At 41.1% G+C, this 18,538-nt stretch overlaps 1 protein-coding gene across 2 annotated transcripts in view; it reads left to right on the top strand.

Moving 5' to 3' along the window:
- WDR26 (WD repeat domain 26) overlaps positions 1–18,538 on the top strand; it is a 180,081-nt gene that overhangs the window by 37,026 nt on the left and 124,517 nt on the right. For both annotated transcript variants that reach the window (XM_033938136.1, XM_033938137.1), the window contains exon 4: positions 1,319–1,455. In XM_033938136.1, the coding sequence (XP_033794027.1) occupies positions 1,319–1,455 (137 nt within the window). The remainder of the gene's footprint in view (positions 1–1,318; positions 1,456–18,538) is intronic.

Here is an 18,538-nt window from a genome sequence, read left to right as displayed (position 1 = left end):
CCAGGGGTGGTGGAAGATTAGTGATTGAAAAACTGTATGAAAAATAACTATTTTAAATTTAGTGATCAAAATGTGTCAGTTTTGAGAATTTATATTAATTAATTTTTTCTCTGCGTGTTTTGTTTTTGTATAGTTATTAACTAATATTTAACTAAGTTTTAAAGAATGTTTCCTTTATACGTAAATAAAGAAAAGTGAATGGGATTGCAGTGGCGGTGACGGGGCGGTGAATGGGGTGGCAGTGGCGGTGACGGGGCGGTGAAGAGGATGGTGAGACGGGGACGGGGCGGTGACGGGGATGGTGAGACGGGGACGGGGCGGTGACGGGGACCAATTTTTTCACCGTGTCATTCTCTAGTTTTTAGCTACCAGAATTGCTATTGTGGTAGCCATCTTAGATTTTCCAATTTTATTTAAAAAACCACCTTCTGCTTCAATACCCCTTATTTTTTTTATTTTTTTTTTTTGAAACTTTGGTACCAACTGAGGGGGTAGTGCTCATCCCAGAGTGATGGAGGGTGGAGCAGGGTGACGGAGGGTGGAGCATGAAAATAAACAGTAGACTCTCTACAACCCTTGCAGCTGATAGGGGTTTAACCTGATGGTCAAGGCTACCATTCCTGTTTACAAGAAAGATTAGCAAGGTAAGAACCTAATATTTCCTTAAATTACAATGCAGGAATATTGAAGCTGGTCATACTTTTTTCTCTCTCCCTCTTCCTTCCTCCTTTGCAAATATTATTTAAATGGGTCAGTTAGCATGACCAGTAAGTTTTATTTTCTGAAGAAGCTGTCTAGAAATAATGCTTATTTGAGGGCAAATCATACAGGTTTCATTTTTGCTCTGCTGTCAAAATATTTAAAGATTAAAAAATAAAGAAAAGCCTTTAAAACTTGAGGCACGCTTGAAGGCAGACTTCATGGGTTGACTGAAACTTGATTTGGCTAACCAGCCTAAGAAGTTTGAAGTTGCCTCTGCTTCCTGTTTTATTACCTTACTTTAGCTTTGGGCAGAACCGGTCAGTTTAAAACAGTAGTAACAATTTTCTGTAGTGCTAAAATAATCTGTCATTCAGTTCTGTGGTCATAAGTTAGTCTGTTTGGCAGTGTATGTCAGTATGTCAAGTATACCTAGGTTTTTATGCATGTCTGTTTATAATCGGACTGAGTGAATTAAGCTAAGTACTGTTAATGTAGTAATGTTTGGTTTTGTTTGAAGGGTATAGTAGAATGGTTTTTACTATTCTGTTTAGGCCCAAACATGTTCTGAAACTTCAGTCATCCCTTTTCCCCTGACTGCTGCTTTCTGTCATGTCAGAGGATGAAGTTTTTACTGCTACAACAGAAGTATCTGGAATATCTGGAAGATGGCAAGGTTCTGGAGGCACTTCAGGTTCTACGTTGTGAGCTGACGCCGTTGAAATACAACACTGAACGGATCCATGTTCTCAGTGGGTAAGGGCAGTACTAAGTTTTTTTGTACATAGTTAAGGTGCAACAACAAAATCATTCCTCAGTGACAGAGGGAATTTGTGGCAGTTTTATCAGTCTTCATTTTAAACAAGTTTGGGGTTTTTATTCATTAATTTATCTAGAATTTTTGGATTTCATATCTATATACAATACAATCTATGTGATTAAGCTGAAATTTCATTTCATGGTGGAAGATTCTAATTGTGCACTGCTTATGAAAAGATTTAAACATGTCCTTGCATGGATTTTTCCATTCCAATCTGAACATATGTAAAATGGCCATTCAAGTCTCCTAGGCACTTAAGATACAGAAAAGCAAAAAAAAAAAGTTAAAGAAAAAATCACGGTTCATACGTTTTGTTGTTTTTTGTGTTTTTTTTTTTAAATAAAGCTAAACAATTTGAGCAAAATAAGAATGAAGCATGAATCGAGTAAGGAAAAGTATTCTCCCTTGCTCCAAAAATGTTGACTAGTGCCTAAGGGGCTGTTTATTAAAGTGGTAAAACTTTGAACTTTCTATACTCAGAATGTCATTATATTTCATATGTTCTTTGATCACATTTATTTTCTAAACAATTTTTCCATCCATTCATCTATCCTAAAATAAATGTGATCAAATAAAATATGAAATATAATGACATTCTGAGTATAGAATTTGATGAAGTGAATGTTAGGAAGTTTGTTAGAACATCTCAGTTTTTAAATTTGTGTAAAACTTTGTACTTGACATGCAGTAATGACAAAGATTATGGAGTAACTGTTGGGGGTGTTCTCAACATGGTCATACAATTACTGTAGAGGAAAATCTTGTACTACACAGTAAATGTGTCTGCACCAAGTTATGGTTGCAAGATATTCATACCTGTTTTCCGTCCATTTTAAGATGTATAGTTTAGCTGTAACAATAGTTGTGCATTATTTGGCTGGCATGACAGGGCACGCTAATTCACACTGTTCCACTCTGCTCACTTCAGGTTGTGTTTTTTGAGGGAGGATAGGTTCTCATACAAATTTACAACCTCTTCATAATACTGTTAGCTCTACAGGAAAGGGCTTCTAAAGCTATAGGAAAAATAGATTTTGGTCTCTTATTCTTATGACTTGGAGAACATTTTAAATTGCACGATTTAATCACATGATCCAAATGAGAGATGAAATAAATTTAGCATGTACAGCCCTACAAAAAAAAAAAAATTGGATTTTTTTTTTTAATAATCTCCTTTCCATTCCATGGGCACTATCTCTTCTCATCTCCCGCTGCGACTCGCAACGCTCTTCTACCGTGGGAACCTGTTTTCTGCTTCTCTTCTCCCCCTTAAGAAAAATTTCTGCAGATCTCTCTCTCCCTCTCTTCTTATTTTTTCCCTGTACTCTGGCTCCTACCTTCCATGCACTGCTAGCTGGTTCCACAGTCTCTGTCTTTATAGGAGCCCCAGCTACACTGGAGCAGTTCAGCTTCTGTTCTTTTGTAGCCTGGTCTTCTATAGAGAGAGGAAGAGACTCTGGAGGCGGCTTGCAGTATATGGAAGATAGATAGGATGATGCAATAAAAGTGCATCGCTGATATATGTGATATGTGTTTTGTGGTAGCTTATATTTTCTTTAAACTTGTTTTTACTGGACTCTGTGCAGCCATGCTTTAATTTTGCAGTGTGTGATTTAGAGACTTCTGTGACATTTTATATAGTTTGCTTTTGGATTTTCAAAACCCTTTTCAAATAGTAATGCAAAGTAGCTTGACTTAAATAAAATTGTCAACAAAAGAAAATACTAAACTTTTTTTGTTGGCTTTTATGGAACTGTAGAAGATTTTGTATTCCCAGAGCTAATCCCTGTACATTGCAGTGCGTACAGCTCTTCTCTTTGAGGACAGTAATATGATTGCATATTGTTGAGCTCTGAAATATTGAACTTAGTCATGTGAAAAAATTAGGACACCCAATGAAATATTCAGTTCTTTCTTAAGAAATATTCATATATCGATTGTCAAATCTTTTTTTTTTTTATTTATCTCTGGAAAAGAAAATGATGTAATTGCAGTTAAACAAATTTCCTTGATTTACTCATGAAACAAAAGATACTCACAAAAATGCGTATTTTAACTGAGGACTGAATTAGAGCACCCCCACATATCCTACTTAAAGTGGCTCAAATCACAGTTACACATGATTAGAACATCGTTACTCAGCATTTTGAAGGTTTGCCTTACTTAAACCTCAGATATTAGTTTAGTGTGCTCATGACTACTGCGGTGAGAGTGAACACCATAGTGAGATCAAAAAAGCTGTGGTCTTCAGAAAGAAGATTGTAGCAGCTTATAAGTCTAGTAAGGGATTTAAAAAGATCTCGAAAGAATTTGACATTAGCTATTCCATGGTTCAGAAAATAGTGTAAAGTGGAAGACTTTCCAAACAACTGCTAGCATGCCCAGGTCTGGCCATCCAAGCAAGTTGACCCCCAGAGCAGACCACAAGATGCTAAAAGAAGTCTCCAAAAACCCTAAAATGTCATCATGGGACCTACAGCAGGCTCTTGCTACTGTTGATGTAAAAGTGCATTCCTCTATGATCAGAAAGAGACTGCATAAATTTAACTTGCAAGGTTGGTGTGCAAGGAGGAAACCTTCGCTCTCTCAGAGAAATATCAAGGCCAGACTGAAGTTTGCCAGAGAGAACATAGCAAATACCAGGACTTATGGAATAGTATTCTATGGACTAAGGCAGTGGTCTCAAACTCAAACCCTTTGTAGGGCCACATTTTGTATTTGTAGGTACTTGGAGGGCCTCAGAAAAAAATAGTTAATGTCTTATTAAAGAAATGACAATTTTGCATGAGGTAAAGCTCTTTATAGTTTATAAATCTTTCCTTTTGTCTAAGTCTTAATAATAATATTGTAATTTATAGCTAAAGAGACATATGATCAAGAAACTGTTTTATTTTACTTTTGTGATTATGATAAACATACCGAGGGCCTCAAAATAGTACCTGGCGGGCCGCATGTGGTCCCCAGGCCACAAGTTTGAGACCACTGGTCTAAGGGGTCCTTTTATCAAGCCGCACTAGTGGGTTTAGCGCGTTGGACATTTCATCACGCGCTAACCCCCGCAGCCAGCTAAAAAAACTAATGCCTGCTTAATGCAGGCGTTGGAGGGTAGCGCGGCAGGCGGTTTAACACGCTGTATTACGCGCGCTAAACCCTACCGCAGCTTGATAAAAGGACCCCTAAATTTGAATTATTTAGACACCAGAAAAAAGGACATATTTGGCATATACCAAATGCAGCATTCCAGAAAAGGAACCTACGCTCCCACCTGGAATACTGCGTCCAGCACTGGTTGCTGTATATGAAGAAGAACACAGTACTACTCGTGAGGGTCCAGAGAAGAGCGATTAAAATGGTTAAGGAACTGGAGGAATCTCCAGTGAGAGATTAGAGAAACTGGGCCTCTTTTCCCTTGAAAAGAGGAGACTGAGAGGGGACATGATTGAAACATTCAAGATAATGAAGGGAATAGACTTAGTAGATAAAGACAGGTTGTTCACCCTTTCCAAGGTAGAGAAAGCGAGAGGGCTCTCTCTAAAGTTAAAAGGGGATAGATTCCGTACAAACGTAAGTTAGTTCTTCATCAGCCAGAGTGGTAGAAAACTGGAACGCTCTTCCGAAGTCTGTTATAGGGGAAAACACCCTCCAGGGATTCAAGGCAAAGTTAGATAAGTTTCTGCTGAACCAGAACGTACGCAGGTAAGGCTAGACTCAGGGCACTGGTCTTTGACCTAAGGGCTGTTGTGTGGGCAGACTGCTGGGCATGATGGACCACTGGTCTGACCCAGCAGTGGCAATTCTTATGTTCTTAACCTCATATCATCTGTGAAGCATGGAGGAGGAAATATCATAGTTTGGGGATGCTTTGCTGCAGCAGGATCTGGACAGCTCACCATCATAGAATCAACCATGAATTCTACCGTGTATCAGAGAGTGCTTGAGGAACATGTGAGACATCTGTAAGAAAATTAAAGCTGAAGTGGAACTGGACCCTACAACACGACATACCAGTAAATCCACCAAGGACTGGCTGAGAACTAAGAAATGGAGAGTCCTGGAGTGGCCGAGTCAAAGCCCTGATCTTAATCCCATTGAGATGCTGTGGGGTGATTTGAAATGGGCTGTACATGCAAGAAACCCTTCATCTCACAGCTGAAATAATTCTGCATTGAGGAGTGGGCCAAACTTTTCTCAGCCCAATGTCAGACACTGGTAGATGGCTACAAGAAGCGTCTCACTGTAGTTATTTCAAAGAGGGTAACATTAGCTATTAGGGTGTATGGTGTCCTAATTTATTCCTCAGTTAGAATACACATTTTTGTGGATATCTTTTGTTTCATGAGTAAGTCAAGGAAAATATTTGTTGTTTACCTGCAATTACATCACTTTCTTTTCCAGAGAAATTAAAAAAATAGTTTTGACATCAATATGTGAACATTTCTTAAGAAAGATCTGAATATTTCATGGGGTGTCCTAATTTTTTCACATGACTTTATATTTTATAGTTATGTTTTGTGCCTATTTATATTATGATGTTACTGCTTTGTAAATTTTTTTCTTCTTTTTTGTAATGCCATAGTAATTTTTCCTACTGTAGTATTGTAAACTATTTAATACATTTGTCTATTGAGGACAATAAATCCAATCCAAAGAGTTCAGACAAATTCTGTAAACAAGCAGTAAATGCACACTTGATTACTCTGGAGTCTCTGAAGTTGGGGCTAATCTTGTCCTTGGTTTGGGGAATTATCTTGTCTGGGTTTCTGACCAAGGAAAGATGTTTGATTACATAAGGTTAGGTTTTTGCAGTTCAAGGGAATAGTGGAGATGACCAAGGATCCTTTTGAAGATTCCTTGGAAGATCCTTGGAATATATCGTTAAAAGGATCCTTTTATTAACTACAGGTCGCATAACATACATGGGAAAGCACATGATTAGTCTCTTTAACGGCCATTTCTTGTACAATCCCACTCTATTCTTGTACAAGTGGGTAGTCAATCCCATCTAGCAAGATTTCTTGTAGGATGCCTCATTTACATATTTTTTAACCTCCTCTTAGGATTGCCCTCTGACTTCCAGTTGTTTTCCTACAAGTGAGACAGTTGAAGCTAGTAATTTCTGCTCATGTTTTATTTTTTCTCTCACATCAGTATTTTACGTTCTTTGTGCTGCAGAGAATCCCTGAGGGAACAGCTCTGGCTGCGAGAGATCGCAGACTTTATGGCTAAAGTCTGCTTCCAGGGAGTGGCTGCTTTGCAGTGCACCTTACTGGACAGTCTGAATTCTTAGTTCAGGACTCAGAGACCATTCTCTTGGGAATGTTGCTCACCCCAAGTTCGTCCACTAGTGGGTTTGAGCGCACAGAGGTGTGTCCAGGATCGGGGACAACTGCATTCCTCCACCCGGTAACATGTGCTGTGTTTCTGGGAAGGTTGAAGGTCTCTGGCCAGATGGTGGGCCCAAGAGGCATTTGGAAAATACCAACAGTCTAGGTTTCAGGTTCCTTGAGGCAGAGGATCTCCCTGTAAGCTGAATCAGCTTCCATTTTGCAGTTCCAGTACACAGCATGGCACAGTGAGTAACAAGCTGACAGCCTGTGAGATTGATTTTGGAGGTCTTCAGAATCAGTTTTCACGGGGTTTGAAGGTTAGTCCTAAGACACCACACCCCAAAAATCCTAAAATTGCCTTTTATAAAAAAAAAAATTTCGATGTGTTTTCTGGGCTGTTTTAGCGCTAAAATTGCTCCCGCAGAGGCCATCTTGAATTTTCCCGATTTGACATGAAAGCTTTTATCTGCTTCAAAACACTTTGCTTTTGCAAGAAAATGGTTGAACTGCTCAAGGCAGGATACATCAGATTCATGCCCTGATGCGGTGGATAGCTATCAGGTGAGCATCTGTGTTCCACATGCCATGTGGCGCGTGAGGGGGGAAAGCGGTTTCTTTAGCCACCACCCCTGCCCCTTCAGGGGAGATCTGGCACTCGGTCCATCCATGGTTCGTCCAAAAGATGGGGGGGAGGTCAGCACAAGTTCCAGTGAAATGCAGTTTGAATTCGCCGCTGAAAGTTCACAAAAGCTCCAAGCCCTCTAAGAAGGACTCGGAGGGGACATCTGTCCCTTCAGGGCAAGGTTTTCCCCTGGACAAAAGATGAGAGAGATTGAGGAACTAAAGAGTAAATACACTTGTAGGTCAATAAGATGAATTTGAACTGAATGTGGAAGTGGATAGGGAGCCAGTGAAGTGGCTTGAGGAGAGGGCTGATGTGAGCATCCTCTATAATAAAACCCTAAGCGCGCATGCATACTTACAACTCCGTGTTCCCTGACAGCGTGATGTTTGCCTCCATGCCAAATTCGATTTCAGGTGCGTGGGGCGGCTTGCGGAAGCACAGCTGAGAGAGCAAACATGACTTCTGGAGCAGGAACACTGGAGAGTGACAGTTGAGCAGTCCAAAATGGAATCTCTACAGCGCTCCTTGTAAGAACAAAGGAGTGTCCTGACCCAGAAAATGAGCATAGAAAAGGAAGAGATCGAGAGGGCAAAGTGTGCGGAAGAATGCAGAAAGCTCACCATGGAGTGGTCTGAGTTTCACGCCCAGCAGAAGTGTAGCCAAGAACGAACAGAGCGGGACATTAGCCGTGCACTGCAGATCGATTTGCAGAGGGAGGGCGCCATCAAGAGTATTGCCAAGGAACAGGCAGATCTGAAAATTCAAGCCAATGAACTTGAGGGTGAAGGAAGAGCAGTTTGCTTTAGCCTGAGAGGAACTGGGGCAGGAGCTGCAAGAGCTTAGGCTTGAGAAGGAAAGAGTTAATGCAGCAGATCTACGAGTCAGACAGAAAGCAGAGGAGATTGAGAGCATGAGCAAGCTGTCTTCACAGAAGTATGAGGAGGGACAGAAGGCACTGCTTGAGGCACAACATGTGGAATCTGAGCACCAGAGCAGACTACGCCAGATCCATCAGCAGATGGAAAGGCTGAGAGAGCAGGATCAGCACATGCACCAGGAATGTCTAAATATGACTCAGCAGAGGAGGCAGCTGGATCAGCTGCACCATGGGATTACAGTTGACTCTTCACTTTTATTGACCAAAGCTGCAGTGGCCGAGGCTGCTCGGGCTAGCGGATGCTGGACAGGTGGAGCAGGAAAGGAGAAGGCTTACTGCTGGACAGGGGGATCAGGTAAGAGATGCTGCTGGACAGGGGGGAGGTAAAAGGAAGAGAGAAGGCCTACTGCTGGACAATGGGGAGCAGGGAAGAGGTGCTTCTGGACAGGGAGTAGGTAAAAGGAAGGGAGAAGCCTTACTGCTGGACAGGGGGAGCAGGGAAGAGGTGCTGCTGGACGGGGGGAGGCTAAAGGAAGGGAGAATGCCTATTGCTGGACAATGGGGAGCAGGGAAGAGGTGCTGCTAGACAGGGAGAGGTTAAATGAAAGGAGAAGGGCTGATGCTGGACAGGGGGAGCAGTGAAGGGGTGCTGCTGGACAGGGGGAGGTAAAAGGAAGGGATAAGGCCTACTACTGGACAAGGGGGATCAGGGAAGAGGTGCTGCTGGACAGGAGGGGAGGTAAAAGGAAGGGTGAAGACCTACTGCTGGACAGGGGGAGCAGAGAAGAGGTGCTGCTGGACAGGGGGGAGGTAAAAGGAAGGGTGAAGGCCTTCTGCTGGACAGGGGGAATAGAGAAGAGGTGCTGCTGGACAGGGGGGAGGTAAAATGAAGGGAGAAGGGCTGCTGCTGGACTGCAGTGAAAAAAATCCAAAAGGGAGAACACCATAAATTACTAAATATAAAAATAAAATGTGTTAATGTCTTTTCTTACCTAAGCCGAAAAAGGGTTTGAATCTCTGCACAAATATTTAAAGAGAAACACTCCTCAAAGGCTCAACAAGCATACCATAGCCAAACAGGCTAGTTCAAACCATGCTATTCTGGAGCTTCTAATCTTATTGGCTTGTATCTCTAGAAAAAAAGCTGCAGCACAGCAAAAATACTACTTACAAAAAGTAATTTAGTAAAAAGCAATCTGTTCCCCAAAACCCAGAGTTACTAATAATTCAACAAACTCTTCTTCCAGCACAGGAAAGATAAAGAAAAGAAAAATGTGCTTAGAAGCGCAACAGTCACTTAGCTGTATCGGTAGTAGGATATCTATGAAGACTGGTTAATGCAGGGGTGTCTAATGTCGGTCCTCGAGGACCGCAATCCAGTCGGGTTTTCAGGATTTCCCCAATGAATATGCATGAGATCTATGTGCATGCACTGCTTTCAGTGCATATTCATTGGGGAAATCCTGAAAACCCAACTGGATTGCGGCCCTCGAGGACCGCCCTTTGACACCCCTGGGTTAATGCATACTATAGACTAGAGAGTTTCACAGGGACAGAAATCCCTTACATCCCCGTGAGGAATCCCCGCCCGTCCCCTGCATAAAAGTTACTTGCCCCATAAAAAGCAGCAATTACTTCATAAAATTTTGATTTTATAAGACTTAGTTTAGTTAAACCAATAATAAAATATAAAGAAATAAGAAATTTCTAATCGCTGTTAAGTTCATGCAGGAACAGAAGTCCATCAGCAGTATGTGGTCCAAGCTACTGTTTAAAAATATTCACTATTGGCACACTGTAAGACCAGATTTTTAAAAAGCAAGTAACAAATACAGCCAATACACAATATCTCTGTCTCTCTCTCTCTCCAATCTTTGTGATATCAACTGAAAAGGTTTTGCAGGTGGGTTATGAGAAGGTGTATTTTAGAAAGAAAGAAAAGAGGTCAAATGTCTCTATACCTGCATTATATAGAGATTCTACATTTTTTCCCCCCTCATTTATCCTGTCCAGAATTTAGCCACGTTTAGACATATCATACCCTCTCTATCCTCACCCAGCTCACCCAAACAGGAGAGAGAAATTAAAACCCATATTCGGTTTGCACCAAGTCTTTGGGGCTTTCCCTGGCTGACAGCTGTGACACTATCCCATGTTTTTATTCTGCTGTTACAGTGTGACCACCCCTATTTTCTATCATCGCAGTGAGACCATCCTTTTGGAGAGAGATTTAGATGTCAGAGTGAGTTTGTCCCTGTCCTGATACTCTGGTGACACGGGTAAGAGACTACCAGTATAGTATGTCTTGTTGTTGCTACCTCACCCATATCCACCCAAATAAGCTAGTTCTGTCCTATTTTTGCCCCACTGTATGACAGTCTAGTTATGATTTTCCTTAAAGTAGGACTGCATTTCTGCGTATGCAGTGGAATAATACCAGGACTGGATCAGTGGTTTTAAACTGACCTGGGTCAGGTGAAGCCCTAGTCTAGTGTGACTGAGTCCTGGGAAATACTGGAGTGTGGCACTTACCATGACATAGGAAGGGGCTGTTAAGGATATGCTCTTCTTCGAAGCGGATGGTGATGACATATTTCCTGGATTCAGGAGCTATGCAATAATTGTCGAAGGTTCCACTGTGGTTCTCCACCAAATCCAGCTCTGCCCCATCTGGTGTCATTATCTTGCAGGTCACTTTGCCCTTCCCAGCAGTCTTAGTGTTTACGGTGATGACCGTCTCCTGTCCAATTTGGATTGTGGGGCCAAAACCTGTCTACCACCTCCCACAGTTATGTGCCTAGGTGCTGAGCTCACTGCTTACGTGAGACTGTTGCTGCTGATTTGTTCCCGCTGTGGCGCCCGATCCGAACTGGTCTCATGTGAAGATGAAATTAGGTAGGCCTCGGACTAGGAACCCCGGGTCCATCCCCATGGGAGTCCTGTGGGCCTGGGAGGGGTCCCCATGGGCCTGGGAGGTATCCTTGTGGGAGTCCCGTTGCCCCGGGGGGGGGGGGATCCCCATAATCCCTTTTCCCATGCAGAGCTCAACTATAGACTACTGTAGTGCCACAAATATGCTTTCATGGGAACCAAATGACAGTCCTTAATTTTCACCGAGTAGAATGTTGGTAGCTTCCCGACTCTCAAACCAGGAAAGCTTTAATATGCCTTACAACAAAGTCCACATTCCCATTTTCCACTGTTATTTCATGAACTGATTTCAACAAATCCTTCCACATATGAAATTTAAACCTCAACAAGAGCCTTGTCTTGGGGAAAACACCTGCTGCTTCAAGGAGTCAAATCAGCTGAGAACACCTTTCAGATTCAAAATGGTGCCCAATTTTAAACAAAAGGCTGGTATAACTCAATTAATCAAAACTCATCTCTAACAGTGTTCTTCCTAGAGCCTTTTTTAGCATGGTTTGAACTAGCCTGTTTGGCTATGGTATGCTTGTTGAGCCTTTGAGGAGTGTTTCTCTTTACAAATTAACAAATAGAAATAAAACGGCTGGTTAATAAAGACCCCATCACCTCAAGCTGCTGAACTGGCTATGGATTACTTCTAGAAATTCTCGGCTTTGCAGTCAAGTTATGAAAAATCTCACTTGCAACCCATTCAAGTTCTAGATTTCATTGGGGCACTCCTGGGCATGACACATGATTGTGCCTTTCGACCTCAACAGCAGCTCATCACTTTACTACAGATTTGCAAGAAAGTCTCCAATGCATCACTGCGCCAAATTATGCGTCTTCTAGGTCACATGGCATCAGTCAACATAACTCCATTTGCACATCTACATCTCAGAAAACCTTAATGGACTCTCAATCCAATGATCTCGGTTTTCTGGAACACTTTTTCCCAAAAGATTCAAGTAACCTTGGACCTTCATCAGTCTCTTCAGTGGTAGCTGTTACTGAACAGTCTTTCCAGAGGCCTTTTGTTCCATACTCCACCACATTGGAAGATACTAACAATGGATGCGTCCATGCTCGGTTGGGGAGCTCACCTAGACTGCATTCATATTCAAGGCAGTTGAAATACTCATAAGAGAATTTTCCACATCAATCTTCTCAAGCTCAAAACAGTCCGAAATACTCTACACTTCCAGGATTGCCTCCTCAATCAAATAGTACTCATTTGAACAAACAATCAAGTAGCCATGTACTACATGAACAAACAAGGAGGCACAGGATCACACCTTCTTTGCCAGGAAGTGATCCAAATTTGGTCCTAAGTGATGCCTCGCAACATATTCCTCAAAGTGGTTTATCTAGCAGAAAAACAGAATATCTTGGCAGACAGGTTGAGCAGACCCCTAAAACCTCTCAAGTGGTCACTCAGTTCAGTTGTTTTTATGTCAAATATTCAAGCTTCCAGTCTTTTTGTTCCTGAATTTACACTCCCAGTTGTCTGGAGTCTGATGCCTTTCTCGTTGACTAACAACTTCCTTTATGCTTTCTCTCCAATTCCTCTACTTGGGAGTTCTCTTCTCAAACTTTGCCAAGAATAAACTACTATGATACTCCTAGCAGTTCGAAGGTTCTCTTTCCTCCTACAGTACAGTGTATGGGAGCCCATCACACTTCAAATCTTTCCAACGTTGCTGACACCGAACAAAGGATCTTTACTCCATCCCAGTCTACATTCATTTGTACTCGCAGCATGGTATCTATCTCCCTTTGAATCTTCAACCTTCCATACAACGCTTTTAAGTGGGCTCGCTTCACAGTCTAGTGTAATACAAATTCGTTAGATCTAATCACATGTCCTCTTTCATCGGTTCTGGACTACCTCCACCTCCCTAACTTGGGACTCAAAACTACTTCAGTCAGAGTTCATCTCAGTGCTATTACAGCTTTTCATACACTTTTGGATAAAAAGCCATTATCAGTACATCTTCTAGTTTCCAGATTCATGAAAGGCATTTTTCATACCAAACTGCCAATCAAGCCTCCTCCAGTTGCTTGGGATCTTAATGTTATACTTTCAACTCTAATGAAGCCTCCTTTTGAACCACTTGTATCTGCATCTCTCAAACATCTTACTTGGAAAGTAATATTTCTTATATCTATCATGACTGCATACTGAGTCAGTGAACATCTGCCTCTTATATAACATTCCACCACGAGAGGATGCTTCTTCGCACTCATCCCAAGTTCCTCGTGAAAGTCATCTCAGAATTTAATCTGAACAAGTCTATAGTTCTTCCTGTCTTTTTAAGACCACATTCTCACCTTGGTGAAGCCACATTGAACTGTAAACATGCTCTCCCTTATCTGGATCAAATCATGCCTCATAAAACTTCTACTCAATTATCCTTGTCATTTGATCCTAATAGACTTGGAGTCCCTGTTACCATGAGAACCATCTCCACATTGCTAACCAACTGTCTGGGCTGATGTTGGAGAGATGTGCCACTAAACATAAGAGCAATGGCAACTTCAGTAGCCCATCTATGTGCTATTCCCATTGAGAACATATTTAAAGCAGCCCATTGGGCCTCAATTCATACTTTCACATCCTACTACTGTTTTGGAGAATCAATCTAGATGGGATATTCAGTTTGGCCAAGCAGTTCTACAGAATTATTCTCAATTTAGATGCCGGTTTCTCTAGGTTCAGAATTGTAATCCTGGCAGCTAGGGAGGCCCACATGTGAGAGTATGCTTCCTGCTTGTCCTAGGATAAATGCTGACTTCCCTCAACCATTTTTGGTTTCTCCAGGCTCAGAATTGTAATCCTGGCAGCTAGGGAATCCCATATGTGAGAGTATGCTGCCTGCTTGTCCTAGGATAAAGCATACTTACCTGTAGTGGGTGTTATCCGAGGGCAGCCCTAGTTGGCTGCTTAGGTTTTTTACTGAACTGATGATCCTGCGAACTGACAGACGGGAAGGCACCTCAAGACTTTGGAAATTTTAAAAGTGACGGTACACTTTAATACTGTCCGTACCAGATTCCATGGATGATGTCACCCACATGTGAGAATATCTGCCTGTTGTCCTCAAATAACACCTGTTACAGGTAAGTAATTGTGCTGTATTGACTGTTCTAGAGCACTTCATGCCTATTCCTTTTTATGCAAAATGCTGTCTGAGATCAGGAGTATTTCAGGAGCATGAAATGTTCTTGATGCTTTATCTTCTGTTCTTTATGATAGAATGGTATTTCTGAGTTTTATGGATGTTGGATGGGAGCCTGGACCCTTATTCTACTATGCAGTTTTGACTAGTCTTAAAGTTGCATCATCACTTGATGTCTCTTCCTTGGACTGGGTGAGAGAGCTGTTTTTAGTGCTTGCGAGTCAGCAGAATCAACTGTTGCAGAAGATAAGCTGATGGAACTCTGGAAATGATAGAACATTGAAACTGAAACACACTCTAAAGTTAAAAGGGGATAGATTCCATACAAACGTAGAGAAGTTCTTCACCTAGAGAGTGGTAGAAATCTGGAACGCTCTTCCAGAGGCTGTTATAGGGGAAAGCACCCTCCAGGGATTCAAGAAAGGGTTAGATAAGTTCCTGCTGAACCAGAATGTACGCAGGTAAGGCTATACTGCTGGGCACGATGGACCACTAGTCTGACCCAGCAGCGGCAATTCTTATGTTCACAGATATGGCCTCATTCTGGTTGTCTCTCTGAGTGGAATATCCCAACATCACAAAGATGGCAATTAAAACACTTCTTCCTTTCTCAATATCTTATCTGTATGAGACTGGTTTCTCTCTTTGCTATGAAAACAATGAATAGAAAGAACAGGTCACAGCTTCAAACACTGGAGGATAGATTTCCTACTGATTTTTTTTTATTATTTTTATTTTTTTTTTTTTAAGATAAAAGGGGTGGTGAATGGCTGGTTGGGGGATTTGCTTTAAAATTATTTTTCAATGCATGTTTGTGGCTATAAAGATAACACAATCTTAATACTCATTAAATGATAAAATGCTTCCTTAAACTGATGGAGTGCCGTGTAAGTGTACCACTAGATCAGTGGTTTCCAACCCTGTCCTGGAGGACACCAGCAGTTGGGTTTTTGGGATAGCCTTAATGAATATGCATGAGAGAGTCTCACATACAATGGAGGTGACGGGTGTGCAAATCTGCCCCATGCATGGGGTGTGCAAATCTGCCCCATGCATATTCATTAAGACTAGCCTGAAAACCTGATTGATTGGTGATCTTCCAGGACAGGGTTGGGAACCACTGCACTAGATAAAAGTTTGAAAATCACTGCCTTGGAGCCTTTCAAGACCTTGAACTCTTTGATCTCGGATTTGCACAATTCTATGCATTACTGTTAGTAATCAAATAAAGAGAATATGTCTGATCTATACTCCTTGAAGACTGCCAAAGCCAAGGTCAAAGATGTAGATTAGGCTATATTCTCCCGAGTCACCTGAAATGTATTGGTGACCTGGTTCTAGGTCTTGAGTCCTTGGAGGTTGATTCCTTCCAGCATTGAGAAGGATGTATGACACATCATCAGGATGTAGTTTTAAACATATGGTGGCTGCCAGTACCTCTGTGCTTTGAGGGTGATGTGCTTCTGAGAGCTATAGAGACATGCAACCACTACTGGTATAGTGACTAAATTTATACCAAAACGTTGGAATTCTGAGAGCTGTTGTTGCAAATGAATGTCTGAAAGCCTGATTTATTTTAAGAAAAGATTTGTTTTACTGGAATAACTGTTGAATTTTTCTTGGCTTATGCAATTTTTTTACCTCCATTTTAAATGGAAAGGTAACAATTCAATTCTTTGGAAGTCCCCATACTTCTTGAGGATCAGATCTCATGTACAAGAAGATAGCTGCTTCTTTTAACCAACAGAATAGCTGAGGCAAAGGTAGAGGATTTACTAGGGCTTTTTTTGTTTTCTGTCTTCCTTCAACAGGTGCAAAACATTCTGCAACTGACATACAGTTACTACCTCTGTGCAGATAGAATGCATGATTCAAGGAGAAGGGCAGCTTGGATTCCTCATGACCTGAGAGGAGGTGACAAGAATGTGCAGCATCCATGAGGACAAGAAATGCATTGGTGAAATGCTTTATGCGGCATGAAAGATTCCCAGCAGTAGGGAAGAAACTATGCTAAAAGAGGACAGTTGGACACAGATACCCAGAAGGATCAGTACAATGGCTCCCAGACCCTGAACTGAAGAACAGGTATGTAGCCATAGAAGAAGAGGTGAGGACATCCCAGGGATAGGAGGAACTAAAGATTGAAGTCCCCAAATTTACTTGATCAGTAACCACTGACGCGAAAGGTAGTGGCTGTCGGTGATTCCCTTCTCAGAGGTACAGAGGCATCTGCCAGTCAGACATGATGTCCTGAGAGGCATGCTATCTGCCTGGTGCCAAGATTCAAGATGTTAAGACCTTGCTCAGTCTCATCAAGCCTATTGGCTATTATCTGATGCTGGTCATCTATATTAACACAAATGATACTGCTAGGTACCCCTCAAAGTGTCATCTTGGCTCTGGAAGAGAAGATGAAACAGGTGTACAGGTGGTGATCTCATCAATCTTCCCTGTCATTGATGGCTGCACAGATGGTATCATCGAGAGCGTTTCAGCTTCCTGGACCATGGGATGATTTTCAAAGGGCTGTTGAACAGAAATGGTATCCATTTATCACAGAAGAGAAGAAGTGTCTTCAGCAGCAGACTAACTAGGGATTTAAAGTAGAATTGTTAGAACTGGGTGATCAAAGCCTCAGGTAAATATAAGCCCTCAGGTGAGTGAAACATTAAATATCTCTACACAAATTGGAGGGAGAGGGGGGACAACATCTAGAAAGCAATGTATACTAATGTCTGTAGAATGGGAAATTGAAACCAATCAATACAAATGCAAGACTGGTATGATAAAGAAGTTGAAAATGAAATTAATGAAAAAAGTACCATCAAATAAAAATACCTTTTGAATACTACAAATGCATTAATTATTTGACCATACAAAACTTTAAAATGATACCCCCCACACACACATCACACACAAAGATACACTAGATGATATTTGGGCATGCTACCACTTCTTGCCCTCCATAAGTGGCATGGAATGCTGCTACTTTCTGGGATTTTGTCAGGTACTTGTGACGGGATTGGTCTCTGTGATATGGGATACTGGGCTAGATGAACCATTTGTCTGACCCTGTAAGGCTATTCTTATGTTCTTACCTGCGTCGGTGAGTGTAACCTAATATAGAGGAGAAGCAAAATATATTAAAACCCTGACACTAGAAGAACAGAAATAAAAATCCATGAAGCGTTTCAATATGTTATATTCTTAATGCCACTAAATTTGACAGATACTGCCATAAATAATCAAGGAAAACTATGTACAAAAAAAATATACAAGGATGCAAGAAATGATACTGGAAAGCTTGTATAATTTGAATGCTGTGTCAAGAGAGAGACCAAGGAAGCCACCATGAGAATATGTAAGCTATATTAGAATAGAATGATTTATTTTTGAAGTTAACGGTTAAAGACAATGGTCTGAATCAAATACTTGATTTTAGGAGTTTTACTCCCCCTACATTTCTTTTTGTTTTTATCCACTACCTTGGATCATCTTTTCCTGCCCCCTCCCCCTTTTGTTCTTGAATTCTAGTGTTTTTGAAGCAGAACTTGAATCCTGGGGTGTTTGTAGCAGAAATGTTTCCAGAGTGTTTATTTTTAGAAAACTTTCCTTATTCATTTTTAATATTTATTATATTCAAATAAAATTTCATTCATTTTTATTTAATATTCATAATTCTTTAAATACTTAGGGGATCATTTATTATGGTAAGTATGCATTTTTGCAGAACCCATGCAAATAAAATGGACTCTGGCATGTAGCTTGCTAACACTAATCATCTTTGTTGGCGTACTATTTTTAACTCCCATGTTTCATATATTTATAATCTCATCTTTATTTTATTTTATTTTTTTTTAGTTATCTGTTTACAATGCACACACATTATTTTCAGTGTTGGAGATTTTTATTTATTCAATAAAGTCTTACCCAAATTTCATTGCAACATTTACTTTTTCTCTTCAAAAAAAGACCCTTTAATGACTTTTTAAATATTTTTACTTATGCTTTTAGTGCATTGACTTTTTTTTTTAAGGGGGGAGGGTGGGGTGGCAGCAACCAAGCACTCCCCTGCTGTCAGACCAATGCTCTCACTATATTTTT

The sequence above is a fragment of the Geotrypetes seraphini genome, chromosome 3 (genome assembly GCF_902459505.1).
Source record: "Geotrypetes seraphini chromosome 3, aGeoSer1.1, whole genome shotgun sequence".
NCBI lineage: Eukaryota > Metazoa > Chordata > Amphibia > Gymnophiona > Dermophiidae > Geotrypetes > Geotrypetes seraphini.
The sequence above is the reverse complement of the archived record's forward strand: the minus strand, read 5'-3'. Positions and strand labels throughout refer to the sequence as shown.